This window comes from Leptopilina boulardi, unplaced genomic scaffold (genome assembly GCF_019393585.1).
Source record: "Leptopilina boulardi isolate dan_hultmark-lab unplaced genomic scaffold, ZJU_Lbou_2.1 LbouV2_341, whole genome shotgun sequence".
Taxonomy (NCBI): domain Eukaryota; kingdom Metazoa; phylum Arthropoda; class Insecta; order Hymenoptera; family Figitidae; genus Leptopilina; species Leptopilina boulardi.
Window position 1 is genome coordinate 2,843,129 of NW_026137909.1, and position 24,980 is coordinate 2,868,108.

Genomic DNA, 24,980 nt, shown 5'->3' on the forward strand with positions numbered 1-24,980 from the left:
ATTTAGGTTTTTTTTTGCCACAAGAGTAAACGATGGTGATTCTTATAGGATTTTTGACGTAGATTACGAATCTGTAAATGAAATTGTCCCATCACGTCTCAATTTTGAGAAAAACGGGCTCAAAGTGTCAAAAAATCGCATTTTTGGCACTTTTTGAAGCACTATAAAAAAAGAACGCGACGTGATAAACGGCTCAAATATGGCTTAAATAAGAGCTAGTACCCTCAACTTTAACCTCCAAAAGCAAAAAACCATGTACCAAGAACTCAAAATTGTGGGCAACATTTTTTTACCGCGTGCGCGTCCAGCAGATATTGTTCCCACGATAAAATGAAATAAATTGCTGAAAACGTCGTCAAAGACACAAGATCGATTTAAATTAACTTCAAATTGGTTACTCGGGGGTTTTCGGGGTCGCTGATTACGAATCTGATGTTAGTTTTTAAAAATCCAATATGGCGGATCCAATATGGCGGACGATTTTTGGAATAACTTAACATATTAGTCTGAAAATCGTTACTTGGGGGTTTTCGGGGTTGTTGATTACGAATCTGATGCTTAAAGATTTTATGGTTTTTTATTAAATTGAGTATATAAAAAGTTTTGAGATTGCAAATTATGAATTTGACTTAAAAATTTTTAAATACAAGATAGCGAATCGAATTTGGCGAGCGAATTTTTAAATAGTTCTTGATTTTCGCAGACTTTAGTAATTTTAGTAATTATTTTCATGCCTCCACGTCATTTATAAGAGGAAACAGTTTTTTTTAATAAAAAATGGTTACTAGGTTTAAAATAAATTTAATTAATTTTTGTTATATTGTCAAACAGATTTAATTAATACGGCGTGAAAATGAAAACAACAGAAAACATCAAGCTTCATTTTTAACGTCTACTTTTTTCGTCCACAAAAAATTAGAAACAAACTGACAGCGAGCTCATCAATTGAACTCCTTGAAAATGTAAAAGAAATAAAATTAAAATCCTTAATGGTGCAAAATAAACGAAACGTCACATTTTTATCTCAATAAAGTTTTTTTTATATTGGATTAGTAAAAAGAAGGTTCATGCAACTGCGTAAAAAAGAAAAAATTAAATTATTCATTAAATAACTCCTTTCAAAAAAATTTGTAGTAATTTAATAGTTAAGCCATGTTAGTTCCGCCATATTGGATTCTGAAAAACTAACATCGGATTCCTATTCAGCGACCCCGAAAACCCCCAAGTAACGATTTTCAGACTAATATGTTAAGTTAATCCAAAAATCGTCCGCCATATTGGATCCGCCATATTGGATTTTTAAAAACTAACATCAGATTCGTAATCAGCGACCCCGAAAACCCCCGAGTAACGATTTTCAGACTAATATGTTAAGTTATTCCAAAAATCGTCCGCCATATTGGATCCGCCATATTGGATTTTTAAAAAATAACATCAGATTCGTAATCAGCGACCCCGAAAACCCCCGAGTAACCAGTTTGAAGTTAATTTAAATCGATCTTGTGTCTTTGACGACGTTTTCAGCAATTTATTTCATTTTATCGTGGGAACAATATCTGCTGGACGCGCACGCGGTAAAAAAATGTTGCCCACAATTTTGAGTTCTTGGTACATGGTTTTTTGCTTTTGGAGGTTAAAGTTGAGGGTACTAGCTCTTATTTAAGCCATATTTGAGCCGTTTATCACGTCGCGTTCTTTTTTTATAGTGCTTCAAAAAGTGCCAAAAATGCGATTTTTTGACACTTTGAGACAGTTTTTCTCAAAATTGAGACGTGATGGGACAATTTCATTTACAGATTCGTAATCTACGTCAAAAATCCTATAAGAATCACCATCGTTTAATCTTGTGGCAAAATTTTGTCGAACTGTGTTATTATTTGTACGACCATTTGTAATTTCGGACAAATGAAAATTCTATCAATTAGAAATTCTATTAAATGTTTTTTCTGTTATAAGTATAAATTCTGCGGTATGAAAAATCGATTATATGGAAATTCGATCAAATAATAATTCGAAAAAAAAAATTAGAGAAAATAAAAATTTGAACAAATAAAAATTCTGTGAAGTGAAATTTCGGTTATATAAAAATTCTGTATAATATAGAAAATCGGTTTAATGAAAATTCTGCAAAATAATAATTGAAACAAATAATAGTCTCCTCAATGAAAATTATATTTAATGTAATTCTAGGAAATGAAAATACGAACAATTGATTTTTAAAAATTAATCATGCGTCCCAAATTATTGAGTTAAAATTGAGACACAGTTTGAAAATTATATAATAATAAAATGCTTGGTCTGTCCTTCTGTCCTAACTTGAAGTTAGCCTTTTCTGATTTCACGTGTTTTTTTGAATAGTAATCTTATGATTAATTTATGATTAATTTTCAAACAATTATTATATTTTACGGAACTAAAAATAATTTATCAAACAATTTTTGGAAAACATTTTTTAAATTTAATTGAATTTTCAAAGATTTAAAATTGAGATTTTTGAAATTAATTGAAACTTTAAGTGTTTTGTAATTAAAATTTTAGATGATTTCACTAAAAATTTATTAGAAAATGCGGACAAAATACAATAATTTGAAAATCATTTTTAATTAAAAAATGGTTTCAGATAGTTGAAATTGGAATGAATATTATTAAAATAGTTAAAAATAATTAAATTTCCTTCGAGTTATAATTAAAATGATTAAATTTCAAAAAAAAAAAAATTTCGATGGAAAATTTTAGAAATAATTAAATTTTAGTAGCTTTTAAATTCAAATTTTTGAAAATTCAATTAATTTTGAATTCAAATTTTTGAGAATAATTAAATTTTATTTGATTTTAAATTTGGAAAATAATTGAATTTCAGTTCATTTTAAATTGAAAATTTTGGGAAATAATTGAATTTTAATTGAAATTTTGGATAATAATTTTATTTAAGTTCATTTTTGATTGAAAATTTGGATAATTAATTTTGAATAGAAATTTTAGAAAATAATTGAATTTTATTTCATTTTAAATTGAAAACTTGGTAAATAATTAAATTTTACATTGAAAATTTTGGATAATTATTGGATTTTTAATTGATTTTGAATTAAAATTTCGGGTAATAATTGAATTTTAGTTTATTTTGAATTGAAATTTTTAAAAAATAATTCAATTTTATTGTGATATTTTATTTTTAAATTATAAACAATTGTTAAATTTCATAAAAATTTTAATTGAAAAATAATTTTGATATAATTGAATGTGTGATGTATTTCATTAAAATTATTAAAAATAATTAATTTATTGAAGAATCAATTTAGTTCAAAATTTGTTAAATAATTGAATTGAAGAAGATCTGAAGAAGATCTACATTTTATACTAACAAAAATGTATTTTATTTACATTTTTTTTCAAATGTAAAAAAAAATGTCGCATTTTATTAAAATAAGTCGATAAAAGTCGTATTTTTGAAAAAAGTCGGAAAAAGTCGTATAATCCGAGGCCTGTAAACATATAATTTTCATTATTATCATTTAATATGTAATAATATTCTAATAAATTAAATTATTATTGATAATATTAATCTTTAATTTCTTTATAACAAACAATTAAACACTCAATTTGGTGCGATTGCGCGCGTTTAATTTTGCTAGTTTTCAAATAATTTATTATTCATAGCTGAGTATAATAGCCCCAGGGTGAATAGAATAGCCCCGGTTGATGGTAATAAAATTTTATTAATAAGAAAAAAAAAAGTTGAAAAAAATGTAAAAAACAGACGTACATTCATAAGTCTGAATTGATAATTATTTTTGAAAAAAGGTACTAAATTTTTGCGACTTTTGTTTATAATTTAATTTGAATAGACTTTTTTTTAAATGTACGTAAATAAAATATTATAATTCTAGTGTGAGGTGAAAAGTAAAATAATCATTTGTTTTTCGTACTAATCCGAGGCCTGATAGTGCATTTTTTCCCCTAAACTTAAAATAAATAATATATATATGTGTATATATATATATAAAAGTATAAAAAGAAAGATTTTTATAATTTAGAGACCTCTTAAAAAAAAAAAAATTCCCGATTAATTTTTATTTTTCATCAAAAAAAGAAAAGAAAACATAACATGCATTCAAAATAAATAAATATTAAAAAAAGACTAATTATAATTATGAACTGCGATTTATGTTAAAAGTTCCCGCTAATTTTGAAAAGGAAAAGAACATTTTTACATATAGTAAAAAAGAGGAATAAAACAAAAAAAAGAGGGGATGAAACTTGTATTTTGTTTATCGCGAATTTATTTTGAAATAGCTAGTATCTCTAGTTAAATCTTAACGTCTATATTTACAGATGACAGTATGATAAATTATAATACACGTATTATCGCAACAATTGTCCTTTAACAAATAAATGCTCTAATCTAATGTACTTTGAGAACCTCTCTTTTTTTTTTTTATTTTGTGTAAATTTCATTCATGAGTCATATAAGTATTGGCTTTTTTCTCTCTCTCTCTCTCTCTTTCGCTCTCTTTCACTCTTAATCTTACTCTCACTCTCTTTTTTTTTCTTTTTCTTTTTTGTTCTTACATTTTTCGACGAGATTCATATTACACAAAAATCATCCGTGTAATTATAATTTACAACTTTTACTCCATTCTCCTTAGTCTTATTTCTATTAGTCTAGAACTAAATTAGGTGGGCGTGAAAAAAATGTTTTTTTTTTATTTTTATTGATTCAAACAGGCTTAAATTAAAGTAGCTACGATTTTCTCCTAAAATGGAGAAACAAAATTAAAAAAAAAAAAAAATAACAATTTTTTTTAGAAAAAGAAAATAGGAATTTTACAAAAAATTAAAATATAGATAAATTTTTTCAAGTTTAATTTGAAATTTAAAAAAAGAGTTCCCTCGTTTTGGAATTTAATTATATTACACTTTTACCTATTTTTAAAAATTTTTTCATTATTGTATGGATATTATTTATATATATATATTTATTTATTTATATTCAGAAATATCAATAAAATAAATAGCTATTGAAATACAATTTTTCACAGCAATAATGTACGCTCCTAGTATTTTTTTTTTTTTTTTTTTTTTTTGTAGAATTTTCTTTGCAATTTTCCAAAAAATTCTAGTTTTACATATAATTTTTTTTTTTTTCAAATAAACACATGGATTTGCTATTTAAAAATAATTCATCGGAAAAAATATTCGTTTCCTGAATCAGTTTCATGAAATTGGCTATTTTTGTTTTAGAAGAAAATCGTGACTCTATGTTTTTTTTAAAAAGAGAATAATTTTAATAATGAATGATAAATAACAAAATACTTTTCGACTGTTTGCATTGTTTTTTTTTTGTTTTTTTTTTTTTTTTTACAGTTTTGCTACCGTTGTGTATAAAATTGAACAATTATCTATAATCTCTTTTTTATTAATTATTTACACAAACACTCCAAAAAAAAATTCTAAACACTCTTACGCTCTCATTGTTTTTGTTTTTTTTTTTCAATATAGATATGCGAGACTTTTTACAAAGGTTTTTCCGTTTTTTCGTGACATGGACACATTTTTCTTTTAAACTAGCCTCATAACATTCTTCCATATTGGGATTATTTGACTGTAAATAAAGTCAAAAAATTGTCCCCGTTTTGTGAAAATGGAATAAAAGAATTGTTTTCATTCTTTTTTTTTTTGCAAGGAAACTTTTTCATGAAGTTCTTTTTTTTTTGCATTCCGATTGAATCGGCTTGAAAATAGTCTTCCTATTATATAATATACACAGAAATACTGGCGCGACTATATTCGGTTTGCATGAAAAAAAAAAAAAAAAAGTTTCTTCCCTGTATCTCTCTTTCTCTCTCTCTCTCTTTTTTCGACATAAGACAATTATTATAACTAAGCTCAGCTTTTTTTTTCCTTTTGGAAATATTCTCAGAAAATTAAAAATTTTCTCATAATTTTTTTCCTTTTTAAATTATCTTTAGTCGATTTTTTTTTGTTTCTCTTTTACAACAGTTGGCAATTTATTTATTTAATATACATCGATAATGTATATATATATTTGTTTTTCACCCTAATGTCTCTTTTGGATGTTTGTCAGTAATAAAGGAATAAATTTCCTCTATTTTTTTTCCCCCTTTCAATAAATATGATTTTTAATATTAAAAAAAAAAGTTCTCTTCATTATTTTCAAAATAGTTGATTTTTTCAAAAATTGTTTTTTGTGAACTTTTTTTTTTTTGACAAGTTAAAAACTCTGTGTTTATTTACAGGGTTTTTTTTTTCTCAACAAAAAAAGAAAGGGATCCTTTTTTTCAATTATTATTATTATTATTATTATTATTTATTTATTTATTTTATTTTTTCTTTTAGCTTTAGACGGAAAAGCGAAATTTTTTCAATTATCTCTTCTTGTATCCTTAAAAAGCCGAGTGATAGTAATCATAAGTAGGCCAATAAGGCTGTAGCCAATCCTAGCTGGTGCGTTGCCTCTTTTTCGAGGGATGTTCTTCAGACGAATGAGTGGGTGTTGGCGTTGACGTTGCCGATGAGTTTGGTATCATTGATCTATTAAACATGTACTTCATCTGTGGCATGAATTTCATGACACTTCGTACTTGAATAAGCGGTAATTCTTCATTTAAAGACGAGCATTTATTTGCCTTCATCAACATCTCCATCTGTAATCTGAAAAAAAAAGAAATTCTCACATTAATATACAAAAATCACATTAGACCATTTAAACAAAAATTTCAAGATTGACATAAAAAATATTATTTTGTTTTTCCCATAATTTTTCCTGATTTACAATTAACATTTTTTTCCTGACCCTAATGAAAATATTTCAATAGGTTTTCAATAACAGGCCTCGGATTGTACGACTTTTTTCTTTTTAAATTGAATTATTACAAAAATATATTAACTTGAATTCTTTGCAAAATCAATTATTTTCAATAATTTAAAATAAATTCTTCGAAAATTACATGATTTAAAACAGTTTTCAATTGAAAATTCACATTATTGTCTAAAGATTTTCAAAAAATTTCACCAATTCAGAATGAAAGTTTCAATTAATAATCTCCTGTAATTCAATTATTATTTCTTAAAATTTTAACTCCTTAAATACAATTATTTCTAAATTTTAAATCTAAAATTGAAATTGTTGCATAATTTAATTTTAATCATAATTTTCGAAAATTCAATTATTTAAAACAATTTCCAATTCAAAATTCTTAAGTTTAATTATTCTTTGAAGCTTTTAAAATATCTAGAGAAATTATTATTTACGAAAATATTAATTAAAAATCTCCTGAAATTCAATTAATTCCAAAAATTTTAACTACAATTTCTTTTACAATTAATTATTTCTAATAAGTTTAATCAAATTTTTCAAAAATTCTCTATAATTCAATTATTTCTAAAAAAATTTTAATAAAAATTCTTCGCTAAATTAATTGTTTTAATAACTTTAATACATTTTTTCAATAATTCAGGGAAATAAGAAGTTTTTTTAATTAAAAATACTCTAAAATTCTATTATTCTTTAAACTTTGTAAAAAAATTTTTATCAATTGAATTTTGTGAAAGTTTCAATTTAAAATCTTTTGAAATTTAATTACTTTCATAAAAATTTTTAACTCTGACTCTTTCAAATTCAATTAATGAATAAAATTATAAAAAATTATTGAATAATTAATTAAATGTTAATTGAATTAAAAATTGTTTTGCTAATTTTTATTAATATAATTCTTTGTTTAATTAATTATTACAACAGTTTTAAAATAAAATTTTTCAAAAATTCCATTGTTAAAATCATTATTTAATTAATGCTTCTATTTACAACAAAAAGTAAAATTTTTAAAATCACAAAAAAGACAATTATTTCTAAAAATCTTAACTGTAAATCCATCAAAATTCAATTATTTAGAATCTATTTCAGTTGAAAATTCTCTGAAATTCAATTAATGTCTGAAAATTTGTAAAAAAAAAAAAATTTCGTTAATTCAAATTTATAAAAATTTCAATTAAAATCTCTTGAAATTTTATTATTTCTAAAAAATTTTAATCAAACTTTTCCATTATTTTAAAAATTTTAATTAAAAATCTTCTTAAATGCAATTATTTCAGAAATTTTGATTTAAAATAAATTTTTTTTTCAATAATATTTTAATCAAATTCTTCGAAAATTTAATTACTTAAAACATTTTCAAAAATTCTGAATTTCGTAACTTTAAATTATTTTTGAAAATTTGTTTTAAAACTGAATTGAAATCTTCAAAAATTTATCTCAGTTTAATTCGGTGGTTTAAAAAGAAAAATTGTTGAAAATATTTTCCTGTGAATTATTCTTATTGAGGAATTAATAAATTTGATTTAATTTCTAGTAACAAATTGTTAATAATAATAAAAAAAATATTTATCAATTAATTGAAAATAAAAAATGGACTTTTTAGACTTTTCTTGTAATGTAAATCGACTAAAATGACTTTTTTTTTTTCTTTCAAAAGCCGATCCGAGGCCAACAATTTTTAGAAGCAAAAGTTTGAATTGAAAATTTCAAAAATTATAATTTCAGTAGCATTTTTTTTTAGAAATCTGATATTTTTCCAGTACAATTCATAAAATTCCCTGACTTTTCCCTGACCCGTGACAACTCTGACAAAAAAACTTCTAATTAATTTAATTAGAATTTTTATTTTATTTTTTTTGGACGATTTTTCAATTTTCGAATTAAAATTTGACTGATTTTCTTTTTATACGAATTTTTATTGAACAAAATTTTAAGCTACTGAATTTTTGACAGAATTTTTATTTTACAGTCATTTAATTAACATGACTTTTTGTTTAAAAATAATTTTATTTTAAGCGAATTTTAATTTAACAGAATTTTCATTCAATCGAATTTTTTGTGATTCGAATTTTTGAATAACAGAAATTCCAAATTACCGAATTTTGATTTGTACGAATTTAAAATTAATAGAATCTTTAAGACGCCGAATTTTCATTTGTCCAAAATTACAAATGGCCGAATAAACAATTTCAAATTGCAATTTTTGAAAATTCACCAGTCACGATTTTCTTGATAATTTCTAATTGGTCAATTATAAAAATTGCGCCGAAATTTTTCTGTCTTCTGTTTATTTTTCAGCCATTTTTAAAAAATAGGATAATTTATGGAAAATAGGAGAATTTTCATCTAAAATTTTTTTGTAAAAAATTGAATTTTAAAAGAAAAATTATTTGAATTGAAACAATTGATTAATATTATTGAAAATTATTAATTTTGCGAAGAATTTTAGATAACTTTAAAATTCATTTAGTTTTGGAAGAATTAAAATATTTTAAATAATTGATATTTAGAAATGTTTTAAATAATTTAGTTTACCGAAAATTTCACTAAAATTATTGAAAATAATTAATTTTGCAGAGAATTTTTAGATTCAAATTTTCAAAATAATTAAATTTTGAAAAAGCAACAGTTTGTACTAAAAATTAAATTTTAATTTTAAATTAATATCTTTCTGTCGGTCATTTACAATTTCGGGAAAATAAAAATTCGAAGAAAACTGAAGATACGATGAATTTGAAATTCGGGCATTTAAAAATTGGAATCATTTAAAATTCTGCTAAATTTAATCATTCATAAAATGAAACTTGATCTGAAAAAAAAATAATTATATCTACTATTCTTTTAAATGAATATTTCAAAGATTAATTTTTATGGGAAATTTATCATAATGTAAGATTTATGTAAGCATAAAAATGATAGTTTTTTGAATTGGAAAAAAAAAAACAGTTTTTAAATAAAACTGATAGCTCACCTGTTTCCTTGATACAAATCGATGCCGAGAACGTCGGTGAGAACTTGTCTACAACTATTGATATCACTGGCAGGGAAATACTGTTGGACAAAGTCAGGTAGTGTCATTAAAAGTTCTTGATAGACAAAAGGTTTCAAATTTATACAGGGAACCAATTTGTCTTCTACCAATGCCTTTTGCACTTGATAAGGTGGTACTTGGCAATTCCCTGAAGTATGTGTTTCAGCAATGGGTATTAATGGTTTTCGTCCTCTCGAGTCCCTGCTGTAAATTGAAAAAAAAAAAAACAATCTTTAGTGTTTGTTATCAAAAACAAAAATCGAAGAAATACATTTTAATTAATAAATCTCTATAATTCCTGATGGAAAGAAAAAAATTTTTCTAAAAGAAAAATCTAATTCGAAATTTCTGAATTTAATAACAATAAAAATTCGATACTTTTTAATTCAAAAATTCTTAATAGAAAACGAGTTTCCTTTCCGTCTTTGCTTGGAAAAACTAAATTTTCTTTTAGTCATTAATCGGAAATATAAAATATAGAATAGTTTGAAAATTCAATCTAATTTTGAAAAACGGTTAACGAAGGCACAGAAATTTTCTCCCTGATGGCCTAAAAATTTATTGTTACAATTTTCATATGTACTAATTCTTACTTGGTCTAATCTGTATTTAATCTTTATTTTTATTTCTCCAATTCTTTCATTAATCTAATCCTCATTTGACCTAATTGTCAATTAATCTAATTCTAATTTAACCTAATATTTCTGTAACTTAATTTCTATTATTAATTCTCATTATTATTAATTTATGTTATCATTTCATCTAATTTTTATATCACCTAAGTATCATTTGACCTTATTTTTTCTATTTAGTCTCTTTTTACCTGTCTCAATTATGGGACGCATAAATATAATGAAAATAATTTTTTAAATTAGAAGAATTTTCAAAAGATTCTAACTCATTCAAAATTTGAAACAAGAATCTAATGTAAAATAAATTTTTAAAAATTATTTGAAACTAATTTTTTTCAGTCCTTCTTTATTATATAAAAATTGAATAAATTAAATCGATCAGTTATTTTTGACACTATAAAAACCGAATGTTTAAAAATAGAAAAGTTTGTAATGTCAACTTGGAAACTTGAGAATTTTCATCTCTTCGATTTGGCTCATATTTTTTGACCGTTTTGTACCTATTTTGCAAAAAAGAGCTTAATGATTTTTTTATTAAATTTTTTCATCAATCCGTTAACGAGATATGAATTTTTCAAAATTGGAGAATTTTAATAATTTTTTATTTTTGAATGCTCATAACTTCATTAAAAATGCATCAATTTTAAAAGTTCTTTTTTTGTTTCAAAAATGTGTGTGTTTTTAACTAGAATTTTCAAAAATATGCAAAAAATTAAAAATCGAACTAATTGTAAGACAAATTTTCAAAATCTTATTTAAGTAGGACAAATTTCTAAAAAAAAATTCTTTTAGCCTTTATGGTTAAAAAAAGTTTCAGACAATACTTGATCAAGTTTTACAGGTTTTTAAATAAAATTTTTTTTTTAAATAATAATTTTAGAAGAGTTAAAGTTGAAATTTTTAAAAATAATTGAATTTCAAAAGATTTTGTTAATTTTCAGACAATAATTAAATTTTACAGAACTAAAAAATAATTTATTAAGGGAAGCCACAACCTTCATTTTGAATCCTTTAAATTTTCATGATCGTAGAAAGATATTTTTTTTTCTTGCACATCATTTGGGTCCTAAAAACATACATGATGGTCAAAAAAATAAAATTTTTGACCATTTTAGAAATTAATTTCTTAAAAAAAATTAATATTTTAAATATCTATCTTCTTTCTCAATTTTGACTATTTTTCATCGCCAATTTTTTTCCACGCTTTTTTAATGATTCTTAAGAATCTCTCGCATGGATTTTCAAAAATTTTAATTTTTTTAAAAAAAGAAAGAAAAATATAAGTTAAGACATCATTGAACTTTTCTATTAAAATGTATCTTCTATCACAATTTTAAGTATTTTTTATTGTCAAATTTTTTCCACACTTTTTTTAATAATTCTTTAGAATCTCTTGCATGGATTTTCAAAAATATTAATTTTTTTAAAAAATAAAAATTCTAAAATGGTCAAAAAATAAAATTTTCTTTTTTTGACTACCTTATATGTTTTTAGAACCCAAATGATGCAAGAAAAAAAAAATATAACCTCGTTTAATAATTTAAATTTAAGTGGGTCAAAATAAAGGTTGTGACTCCCCTTAAATAATTTTAGATAACATTTTTTAAAAGTAATTGAATTTTCAAAGATTTACAATTTAGATATTTAAAATTAATTGAACTTCAATTAATTTTTAATTTAAATTTTTTTGATGATTTCTGTTATTAAAAAAATTTATTAGAAATTGCATACAAAAATACAATAATATAAAAATTTTTTAAGTGAAAAATGCTTACAGATAGTTGAATTTTCGAAGAATATTATAAAAAAATAATTAAAATTTTTGCAAATTATTAAATTTCAAGTGATTTTGAATTAAAATTGTTTGGTAATTTTATTAGCTATAATAATTTTTTTAAAATTCTAAACAATTATTAAATTTCATAAAAATAATTGAAAAATAGTTTAAGTGAAGAATTTCATTAAAATTATTAAAAATAATTAATTTAGTGAAGAATTTTAGTTAAAAATTTGTTAAATAATTCAAATAAAGAAGATCTGAAGAAAATCTGCATTGTATACTAAAAAAAAAAAAAGTATTTCCATGACAATACAATACCAAATTTTTCAGGTCTGTGTCCACTTGGAAAGATTCCCGGAAAGTGCCCCCTGGAAGTTCTATCAGAATTCCGCCGGAACTTCCAACGTAATTACGTCGGAATTCCAAAGAATTTCCGATGGGATTCCAATTAATTTTTTCAAAAATTTTTAGAGTCCTTTTTTCCGTTGGAATCCCATCGGAAATTCTTTGGAACTCCGATGGAATTCCGACGGAATTACGTTAGAAGTTCCAGCGGAATTCTGATAGAACCTCCAGGGGGCACTTTCCGGGGAATCTTTCCAAGTGGGTGGCAACCCTAAATTAATTCGTACAGATAAAAATTAGGCCAAAAAATAATTATATCAATTTAAAATCAGTCCACATAAAAATTATGTTAAATAAATGAGGAATTAGATAATAACTGACAATTACCCTCAGAATTAGATTATTGAAAAAAGAATATAAAATTATAAACTTGAAATTTTGGTTGGTCATGTATTTTTCAATTTTATTTTTATTATTTTTTTTTTATTACCTATCGTAAAAATCGAATTCATGCGCCGCTGTAAATTCAATTCAGGAATTAATTTCCTTCAATTCAGCATACTCGAATTAGATTTTACCTGACAGGTGTCTAGGTTGTTCTCCAAAAAAAGAAACAAAAAAAAAATTCCGATTCGAGCACAGTAATTATTATTATTATTATTATTAATATTATTATTAATTGAGAAAAATAATGGAAAGGAATTATTGGAAAGGTATTAAAACTCTCACCCGGAACTGCTATTGCTGCTGCCGTTAACTGGAATTAAAGGTGGCGGGTATTTGTTATGCGAGGAATTGTGCACGGGTGGCGTATGTCTCTGTGGATGCGGCAAGAGCGTCGATGGCGACGTCTGTGCTGGCATCAGAGCTTGAACTTGCTCCGCGCTCAAACCGAGCATCTGCGGATACGGGGCAGCGGCGTTAGGAACGCCCATGCTTGTTGGCGTCGTGTACGTTGGCGACACCCTGAAACGCAAAAAGCGTTCTTCATCTCAGAAAAAAAAAATACAAATTTTTTTCTTTTTTCTTTTTTGAGAAAGAGAGAAATAGATAGAAAGAGAGAGAGAAAGAGAGAAAGAGGAAACTACTGAGAGATATTCTCATTTTTCCAAATTGATGAAAAAAAAAAGAGAAAAAAAAATTTTGCTCGAAAATTGATATTGGGAAGATGAATAAAATCCAAAAAGAAAATCAAGTGTTAAATATTTGTATAAGAGAAAATTAATGAAAAAAGTTAAATTAACACAAAATATGAATAAAAATTTCCTTCAAGCTGTTGGGATATTAGAGGGAATTGGACGCTAGGAACAAATATTTTCTTAGTAACTGTTTTTTTTTTTTTTTTTTTTTTTTTTTTTTTTTAATTTGGCTCAAATTTTACAGGTGTCTTTCTACCTGGAATAATACATGACCAACCAAAATTTCAAGTTCCTGTCTCTGATAAAAGAAGTCTCGCAGTTGATGATTTAGTAAAATTCACATTTTACGTGCAAGAAGTTAGGAATTTGATTTTTTCCAAAAAAAATTTCGTGCAATTTGCTGGAAAAAAATTTTTTTTTTTTCATAATAATTAGGACGCAAATTTTGAAAAAAAAAACATTTTTAAGCTCACAAATGCCACTTATATGTAATTAAAAATAAACAATTGTTTAAAAGCAAAACAAAAATAAATTCTTGTATCAAATTTCTAAAAACTTTTTTTAATAAATTATTCAAAATCTTTTAAATTTAAATTCAAAAATCAATTTTTAGTTCTAGAAATATTTAAAATTTAAAATCAAAAATCGATTTTTTGTCCTAGAAATATCGAAAAAAAATATTTTTCAAAAAAACAAATTTTGTTCTGAATTATGCTAATCAAGTACAAAAAGAAACAATCATAACATTTACGACAAATTAAAATTATTTAAAAATAATTCAACTTTAAAATTAAAAAAACAAAAAAAAATTTTATCCGATTTCAACACTTATTTTTCTAAAACAAATTTTTTACTAAATTATGCTTGTCGAGAGCACAAAAAGAGACAATTAGAACAATTAACAAAAATTAAAAAAAAATTCTGAAAATAATCTAATTTGTAAGATTAAAAAATATTCTTTTATCGCAAAAATATTTAAAAATAACATTATTTTTGAAAAATAAATTTTGTGCTGAATTCAACAAGTCCAGCATAATTGTGGACAATTATTTTGTTTAAATAATAATTTTTAAATATTTTTTGAATAAAAAACCTGTTTTTTAATTTTAAAACTGAATTATTCTCAAAAAAAAATTTAATTTTTCGTACATATTTTTTTTCAATGACTAGCACAATTCATCACAAAATTTGTTTTTGAAAAAAAATAATTTTTGAATATTTCTGAGTTAAAAAATCGATTTTTGAATTTAAATTTAAATTATTTTCATAAGTGAAATTTGTGAGCTTAAAAATGTTTTTTTTTTTTTGTAATTTCAGTCTTAATTATAAATTTTAAAAAAAAAATTTTTGCAGCATGAAAATTATTTTTTGGAAAAAAATGACGTTGACAACTTTTTACATGTTGACATTTTTCGAAATAAATATTTAAAAAAAAAAATAATTTTTGCTCCAAAAACCATAGTTTTTTTTTGGTGAAAATAAAATATATGGAAAGTACTATTTTATAGGAAATTTACGAATGAATATAATTTCGTTGAATTTTTTGAATTATGTCCTACATAGGAGAATAAATTTCGACAAATAAAAAAAAGAGGCAAATGAATTTTTCACAAATTTTTCACAACAATGGTTCGAATTTTCATTTTAAATGAATTTTATTAGCGAAAACTACTTTTTTTAGTCTAATTATCATTTTTCGAATTGACATTTGACAGAATTTCTTTTTAAAAGAATTTTTCAAAAAAAAATTTTTTACCAAATTTTTATTTGACAGGATTTTTATTTAACAAACTTTTTATTTAAAAAATTTTAATTTAACCAAATATTAACTTAGAAAAATTCTCAGAAATTTATTAAATACAATTTTTTTTTTTGTATAAAAACAGAATTTTAAATCATTTGAATTTTCAAATTCCAGAATTACCAATCTTCATTTGTCCGAATTTTCAATTTGACCGAAAATTTTATTTGACAGAATTCTTAAAAAAGCCGAATTTTCATTTGTCCGAAATTGGAAATGTCCGAAAGATAAAAAAATTTCGGCGCGAATTTTAAAATTAACCTATCACAATTTTCATGATAATTTCTGATTGGTTATTTTTGAAATTCGCGCCAAAAACTTTTAGTTAAATTAATTAAAATAATAGGAAAAATTTAGTTTTCATAATTTTTTATCGTTATTTTGAGTAATTTTTACAAAAAGTCGATTTTGGCAACGAATATTTTTCAAAATCTTTTTTTGCTAAAAATTTTTTATTTTTCAATAGAATTAAAATTAAAATAATAGGAAAAATCTAGTTTTAATTTTCAAAACCAATTTTTGCTAAAAATTATTATTTTTCAATAGAATAAAATTGAAATAATAAGAAAAATCTAGTTTTAATAATTTTTATCGTTTCTGCGATTTTTTGAATTGGAAATTATGGAATTTAAAAATTCGAATCACTTAAAATATTTTCCAGACTGAGAATTCTGAAAAATTAATAATATTCGGTTCAATCAGAATATATTTTTAATAAAAAATTGAAAATTCTGTAAAATAAAAATTTTACCAAATAAAAATTCTATCCAATAAAAATTTGGTAAAAAATTTTCTTTCACTAAATATTCGTTTACAAAGAAATGCTGTCAAATGTTAAATTTGAAAAATGATAATTCGTCAAAAAGAAAATAATTATAACTGATAAACTTTTTGGAAAATAAGAATTCCAAACATTCGTGGAAAATTCATGCGCCTGGTAAAGAAAATTTAAACTAATCCTTCTCATAGAAGGCAAGATTTTTCATTCCAAGTTTTCAAAGACCGAATGGAGAATAAATTCCAATAGTCAGAGAAATACTGAGAATTATTAAAAAAAAAAAAAAGACATAATTGGAAATTAGATTGAAAAACAAATTCAAACTTCGCCGTCTCTTAAAAAGCAAGGTTTCTCATTCGTTGTCCTGAAATAAAAAAAAAAAAAATTGAGTGGAAATTCAGAAAAATGACAGAGCAATAATAACTAAACCAAGCCGCTAAAAATAACATGGAGATTAGATTCGGTCAATGATAACAAAATTCAAAAACTTCACCTTCTCATAGAAAGATAACGAATTTTAGAAAGTTTTAACAAAATTTTTAAGTTTAAAATAAGCGTTAAGGGAACGTATAAAGAAAAATTTCACATTATTTTTCTATGCTCTGCAATAATAATAATTACATTAAAATCAATGGTGTTACTTGGATTAATTGTTAAATTGCTTAGATAAATTTCTTTAAAAAAATTTTCCTATTAATTAGTACTTATCCAATATTGTTTTGACCAAAAAAAAATAAATTTTTTTTTAGAGCAAAAATGTATTTTTCAGTTTTAATTTCAAAAAATAGGTCATTTTTCAAAAAAAAAAATTAACTGCGAGACTTTTTTATGATAGAAAAAAAAATATATTTTTGGTTGTTCATCTATTTTTCAAAAGGAAAAACTACCTGTAAAATTTTAAACGAATAGGAAGAGCGTTACAAATAAATTTTTGTTCTTGACATATAATTCCCTCTATAGTAAGATTGATCAACTATGTAATTGAGTAGCTAAGGTATTACTGCAGTAATATGTATTATTTACTGTAAATATTCAAAAATTATTAATTTTAAGTTAATTTACTTATTAATTAATTTTATTTTAATTTTAATTTACTTATTAATTAATTAATTTTAATTTTCTTCTTAATTAATTAATTTTAATTTTCTTATTAATTAATTAATTTTAATTATTTTTTTTAATTCACTATTTTCAGAATGGTTGAAAAAATTATTCCAAGAGCTTAATAATTAAATCATTAATTTTAATTATTATTTTTGAAAAAATCGATTTTCTTTAAATTTTCTGTAAAACAAAAAATTTCAAATTATGTTCCTTTATTTATTTCTTCTTCCTTCAGATAAATATAGCAGAAATTTCAAAACACTTGCAATACTGAAATTTGGATTTAAGATTATTCAATTTTTTTTATAAACTGAGAGTTAAAAATTTTTTAAATCTCCTTTTTTCTAATTACATAATCCACAGTAATACCTTTACCCTTATTTATTTAGTTTTTTCTTTTTTTTATCGAAATAGAAAAATCAACTTTTTGTTAAAAAAAAATCTGATAATAATATAATAATTTTATAAAACGATTCTAAAACATGAATCATTTTATTATATTAGTTAAAACTGATTACTAGTTGATCGACCATACTTATTATTCAAAAAAAAAAAAAAAAAAAACAATTGTATGTGTAATGAATAAAATAGGTTACTTAAAGATAGCATCGCATAGCTCTGAACAACAGCAAAATTTAATGCATTTGAATATATATGTATATATTTATTCTTTATCAAACAAAATATTCGAAACAACAGTTTTACAATCTATTTTTAAAATACGTTTTTCATTAAAAAAAAAAATTATTTCTCTAATTTGTCTAAATAAAATAATTATGCAAAAATGCATCATCGACAAAAACAACATACAAAGAAAAATACAAGATTTTGAAAATAATAATAATAATCGATAATATAACAAAAATTTATATTTAATCGAAAATGAAAAAAAAAATATATTTTAATATCAAATACAAAAAAAATTTATATTTAATTCAAAAAAATAAAGTTAAAAAAAATTAATACTAAGTTTTTTTTTTTAACGAAAAATCACAATTATTGTTATTAAAAAAAAAAGTGCTTTAGCAGAAGTTAAGATAATTAAAAAATTTTTGAAATCCTTAAAAAGAGACGCATGAATATTCGTGGAGCATTATAGTTCCACAAAAATAATTAATCAGAATTTTAAATTTAAAGAATTTTATTAGACGAACTTTTTTTTTTTAAATTAGCCTTTTAAATAATTTTTTTAACGAATTTTTTACGTCACAACATTTTTAGATAACTTTTTTATTTTGCAGAATTTTTATTTCACAGAATTTCTTTTTACTCACTTTTTTTTTAAAAAGAATTCTAATTTAATCGAATTTTAATTTAGAATAATTCTCAATTTAACAGAATTTTAATTTTAAAATTAATTTTCTCAATTACTAATTAAAAAATTAAAAAATTCCGTCAAAAAAAAAAAATTATGTCTAATAAAATTTTTTACAATAAAAATTATTATTTAGAATAATTTTCTAAAAGAAATTTCAAAAATAAGCCGAATTTTCATATCGAAAAAATTCTATGTAGAAATGTTCTTTGGGGTAAATTTTTTTTTGGGGGGAGTCATTCCATAAGAATTATACGCTTTTTTTCTAAATTTGTATTTTTCTGATATAAAAAAATTTTATTTATTGCAAAGAACATAATTCTCAAGTTTCATAAGGATCCGTTAATTTCTTTAGGAGTTGTAACCGTTTTTTGGGATTTTTTTGGGGTCATTCCGTAAGAAGTATACATTTTTTTTTTCTAAATTTCTATTTTTTCGCCATTAAAAGATGTACTTCATTGCAAAGGACATAATTACCTAGTTTCATAACGATCCGATAATTTGTTTCGAAGTTATATTTGTTTCTTTAAAATTTTTTTTTGGGTTATTCCGTAATAATTATACCCTTTTTTTTAATTTTAATTTTCTTGCAATAGAAGAAAGTCATTTATCGCAAAGAACATAATTACCAAGTTTCATTAGGATCCGCCAATTTCTTGAGAAGTTGTAACCGTTTTTTCGGATTTTTTTTGGGGTCATTCCGTAAGAATTATACACTTTTTTTCCCTAAATTTTGTATTTTTTTGCCTATCCGTTAAATGAAAATTTTACTACTTAAGAATTCGAAAATCTTTCATACAAAAGTTCAGATAAAAAAAACATTCTATTAAATCAGAATTTAGTTAAACAAAAATTCAACGATATGAAAATTCGTTTAATTAGAAAATCCACTTTAAAAAATTCTGCTAAATAAAAATTCGATATTTTTTTTTTTAATTTGATACCACAAAAATTTCCACAGTGTGAGGAATATTAATGCGTCTCCTTAAAAGGTTTAACTTTGCGATATTTTGCAGAAAAATTTTGAAAAGTATTTTTTTTTTTTTTTTTTTTTTTTCATAACAAATTCACAGAAACTTTATAGGAAAAAGTTTTTCTTTACGTCTTGTGGGAGGAAGAAATTTATAGTAGAAACTTGTAGGAAGTTTTTAGCAATGTAAAATTTAATCAAAACTTTGCATGGTAGTTTTCTATGGTATCTATATGCATTTTTATTATCGCAAACTAAAGGTTTTATTTTTTTCTAAAAAGTGTGCCGTACAATTTAATAATAATTTGGACTGTAAACTTTGCACAAGATTTTTTTTTTTTTTTTTTTTTGTAACAAGCAACTCCACTACAATTACTTATAGCGAAAGTAAGTTATAATTTTACAAAAAATAAATAAATAAATACAATATATAAAAATTATATTATATTTTATAACAAAATATAAAATTAGACAAAATAAAAAAATATATATTTAGAATAAATAGTTTAAAAAATCCCTTTAAAAAATAGAAAAATAAAAAATTTAGCAATTTATAAAAATTTTCTTTAATTTTTAGCTTTAATAAAATCATGAGATTGAGAAAAATAATTTTTTAAAATGAGGATAATTATACAAAAAATATTTTTAAAAAATTGATTACATTTAATATTAAAAAAAAATGAATATTACTCGCTGATATATTTTTGAGAACTGTTATCAGAAATTAGGCTGAGAATATATGATTAAATGAATAAATTCGAGCACATGCTAGCTTATTATTGCTTATAATTAATGAAAGTGTACATCTATTATACATTATGCGGGAACTCACCAGTCATCCTCCCCATAGGTTGGATAACTATACAAAAAACCATACATTGTATATATACAAAGATGGAAGGCTAATTTGTGCGGGTATCTATATATTTATATATATATATATGTCATTCAAAATATGTAAAACGCGAAAAAATTTTCTAATAACAATTCATTCAATGAAACTTAAAGAAATGTGTGTAGGTAAATCTACTAAATTAATAAACAAACAAAATCGTGAGGAAAAAAATAATTCGTAAAAGGAAAAAAAAAATACATAATTCGTGAAAAAAAAATACAAAATTCGTTAAAAAATAATTTGCAAAGAAAAAAGTAGTTCATAAATAAAAAAAAATTTTTTAAGAAAAAAAATAATTCGTATAGAAAAATTAAAAATTCAATCCAGCAGTGTAAAATTTTAAATCTTAAATTTAACCGAAAAAAAAAATTTTAATGTACTACGCAATAAAATACTAAAAATGAAATTACTTCAAAAAATAAAATTTTCAATTATTATTATTGAAACTACTTTTAGTCTAAATTAAACGTTTTGTATAGTCTCATAAATATGAATTATATGTTAATTAGAAGATAATTTATTTTTTTAAAGTTACGTTGGTAAAAAAAAAAAAAAAATTTCATCCCAAAAAAAAACCTCAAGACTAATTACGAACTGCTAAAAATATAACAAAAAAATACTTTTTTTTTAATTATTGAGAACATATGAGACAATTTTTTTTTATTTTAATAAATTTTGATATTTTACAAAATATTTCAATACATTTTTCAAAGTAAATATAATTTTTTTAATTTCTGTACAGAAAATAATTCATAACTTTATATTGGATATTGTCAAAAATTTATTTTTTTCAGATTGGCTTAATTTTTTGAATTTAGGGTACCCATTTTACCCCAAAGTAACAAATAAGGGTTAAAGTTGAAATTTTCAACAAAATCCAATCTAAAAGTTAAAATTTTGAACCTTAATAACTCAATTTTAAAAAAACTTTTTCTATATTCAGGCCTCGGATCGACTTTAAAGGCACAAAAAAAAGTTGTTTTAGTCGATTTATATTCGAAAAAAAGTCGAAAAAGTCGATTTTTTTTATTTTACCAAAATTTTATTGATTAATGAATATTTTACTTTAAATAACTGTTATTAGATATTAAATTCATTTTATTAATTCTGTAATGAGAATAATTCTATAAAAATTGAATTGAATTTTCAAAGATTTAAAATTTTGATTTTTGAAATTAATTGAATTTCCAATGATTTTTAATTTAAATTTTTTGATGATTTCACTAAAAAAGTTATTAGAAATTGCAGACAAAAATACAATAATTTGAAAACCATTTTTAAGTAAAGAATGGTTTCAAGGTATTTTAATTATCGAAGAATATTATACAAATCATTAAAAATAATTGAAATTTTTGCAAATTATTAAATATCAAGTGATTTTGAATTAAAAATTTTTCTTAATTTTATTTGCTAATTTTTTTAAAATTATAAATAATATTAAAATTCATGAAAATTTTAATTGAAAAATATTTTAAGATAATTGAATTTGTGAAGAATTTCATTAAAATTGTTAAAAATAATTAATTTAGTGAAGAATTTTAATTAAAAATTTGTTAAATAATTGAAATAAAGAAAATGTGAAAAAGATCTGCATTGTATATTAAAAAAAACGTATTTTGTTTACAAATTTTTTTTTAAAAATGTAAAAAATAAGTCGAAATGTCGCATTTTTTAAAAATAAGTCAAAAAAAGTCGTATAATCCGAGGCCTGTATATTTTTTTTAGTAATAATTATATTTAACAAAATATTTGTTTAATTATATTTTAAATAAATAATTTTAATAGTTATTGAAAGTATTTTAATAATTATTGAAAGTATTTTAAAGTTATTGTCTTAACAGCTCGTATATGAAGTAACTTCAAACAATGTTAATAAAACAAAAAAAAAAAAAGAAAAAAGGAATTGATGCAAAACTAGAAAATATTTTCTAATATATTTTTTTAATCACACATGATTAAAGAAGTTAAAAAATATTACACTACGAACCAGGAAATTAACAACAATTCTATAAAAATCGATTAAAAACAAATGCTATTTTATCATATTTTACTAATTTTACGACTGAATTACAATTTTTTTTTTACAATGATTATCTATGCAATATTTTTCTTACAGAAAATCATTGTAATTTTCAATAAATTTTTTAAAAATAATAATAAAAAAAAAATTAATTTTGAAATTTGCCTCTAAATACACCCCGCTATTTATTTCTACAATCTCTATTTCTCTTGCTAATTGCAGCCATTTATAAAAAAAAATTATATTTCCCTTTCAAGAATTAGAAATTTTTTTTATTATATTTTTTTGAAATAAGGCATGTCATTTTTAAAGAAAAAAATTTCGAATTTAAAAAAATATAATTAAAAAAAAATTTTCTAATTTTTGAAAGAGAAATATAATTTTTTTTTATGAATACCTGTAATTAGTAAGAGAAATACATGAAATTTTTTCAATTTGTTAGTGGTTAATTTATAATTCCATATTTTCCTCAATAAAGATATTTTTGTATACAAATTTAAAAAAAAAATTATAACACGAAATATTCTATACAAAACGTATTAAACTAATTGTAACAAAAGAAAATTTACAAAACAATAGGTTTTCATTTTTTTCGATTTATATAGAATCCTATAATTTAATATCACCAAAAAGCAATGAAGAACAAGTTTTAGGAGGCGGATGGTGACTGTAACATAATCTCAAACTAAAAAATGGTTTTCAACGAAAACAAAAATATTCAAAAATAAATTTTTATCAAAATTTGAAGATATAGTTAAACACAGTTCATAAAAAATGATATTAAAAAAACAAAAATAAAATTTAAAATCTTTCGTCAAATAATAATTTTTTTACATTTTTAATTTTCTCTTTCACTTCATGACAAAAATAAAAATTTTTATTCTTTTAATAAACAATTGCTTATTTTTACTAATTTTTATTGTTATTCTTTATAATCGTAATTTTTTCAATATTGTTAAAAATATTTTCTTCAAAAACTATTTAATAAAAAATAACTTGAATTGCTTATAATTTTTTGAAGAAAATATTTTTAAAATTTGGAAAAATAATTGTAATTGGATAAATATTACGATTTTCCTCTGAATTGAAAGAAAAAAATAATTCAAGGATTTTGATTCGACAATAATTTTTTCTGAAAAGTATATAACAATATTTTTCAAAATTAATTTAAAAAAAATAATAATCTTTATCAATTATTAATTTGCGTTAAAAACGTAGTTACAAAATCATTTTTTAATTTTAAGGTTATGTTACAGTCATTATTTTTCTGAAAATATTTCGTTTAACATTGTCCCTATAAAGAATATCAGTGTCAAAGGATTTAGCGTTTTTGAATGATAATATCAAAATACACAAATTTGCGAATCTCAAAATGATGACGATGATGATGTAGATGAAGAAAGCAAAAAATTACAAAGAAGAGAAATAAAAGAAGATCAATATTATTTTTGGTTTAAAGGGCAAAAATTTCTTCACTCAAAGAGACAAGTTAGAAAATAATTGTCTATAAGACAACATCTTATTCGAAAATAAAGTTTCGATGTGTAAGAAAAATATAAATCGAAAAGATGTAATTTACAAAAATTAACTCATTTTTCCGGATGTATCATCAATAATCGAAATAATCTACTCTCTAAATTTGTATTAGTAAGAATTAGTTCACTGATCCAAATTAGTCGAAATTTTTACTAATTTTTAGTAAAATATTACTATTTGATTTGGAAATATATTTTTTTTCAAAGGTTTTAGTGACTAATTGTTAATCGAAAATTACAAAAAAATTAATGGGAATTTTTACTAATTTTTTTAGTAAAATATTACTAATCGATTTAGTAATATTTTTTTTTACTAAAGTTTTATTGACTAATTCTCAGTTAAAAGTGACTAAAAATTAGAAGGAATTTTCACTAATTTTTAGTAAAATATTATTAATTGATTTAGTAATATTTACTAAAATTTTATTTGCTCATTCTCAGTCGAAAATGACTAAAAATTAGTAGGAATTTTCACTAATTTTTAATAAAATATTAGGTACTTTATGATTTAGTAAAATATATAATATTATTTTTTTTTACTAAAGTTTTAGTGAAAAATGACTAAAAATTAGTAGAAATTTTCACTAATTTTTAATAAATATTAGTAATTGATTTAGTAATATTTTATTTACTAATTTTTTACTAATTATTAATAGAAAATTACAAAAAATTAATAGAAATTTTTACTAATTTTTAGTAAAACATTACTAATCGATTTAGTAATATTTTTTGTCTCTGAAATTTTCTACTAAATTTTTAGTTCAAAAAAGCTAAAAATTAGTGAGAAATTTATATGCAAA

General features: G+C 22.0%; 1 protein-coding gene across 4 annotated transcripts in view; it reads right to left on the reverse strand.

Moving 5' to 3' along the window:
- Window positions 1-5,329: 5,329 nt before the first annotated feature.
- LOC127285795 (uncharacterized) overlaps window positions 5,330-24,980 on the reverse strand; it is a 62,800-nt gene continuing 43,149 nt past the window's right edge. For 2 of the 4 annotated variants that reach the window (XM_051311972.1, XM_051311974.1), the window contains exons 4-7: window positions 20,563-20,589; window positions 13,353-13,589; window positions 9,807-10,070; window positions 5,330-6,672 (exon numbers count right to left, since the gene is read on the reverse strand). In XM_051311972.1, the coding sequence (XP_051167929.1) occupies window positions 6,459-6,672; window positions 9,807-10,070; window positions 13,353-13,589; window positions 20,563-20,589 (742 nt within the window). In that variant the 3' untranslated portion in view covers window positions 5,330-6,458. The remainder of the gene's footprint in view (window positions 6,673-9,806; window positions 10,071-13,352; window positions 13,590-20,562; window positions 20,590-24,980) is intronic. The other 2 variants (XM_051311973.1, XM_051311975.1) reach the window with 2 other exon arrangements.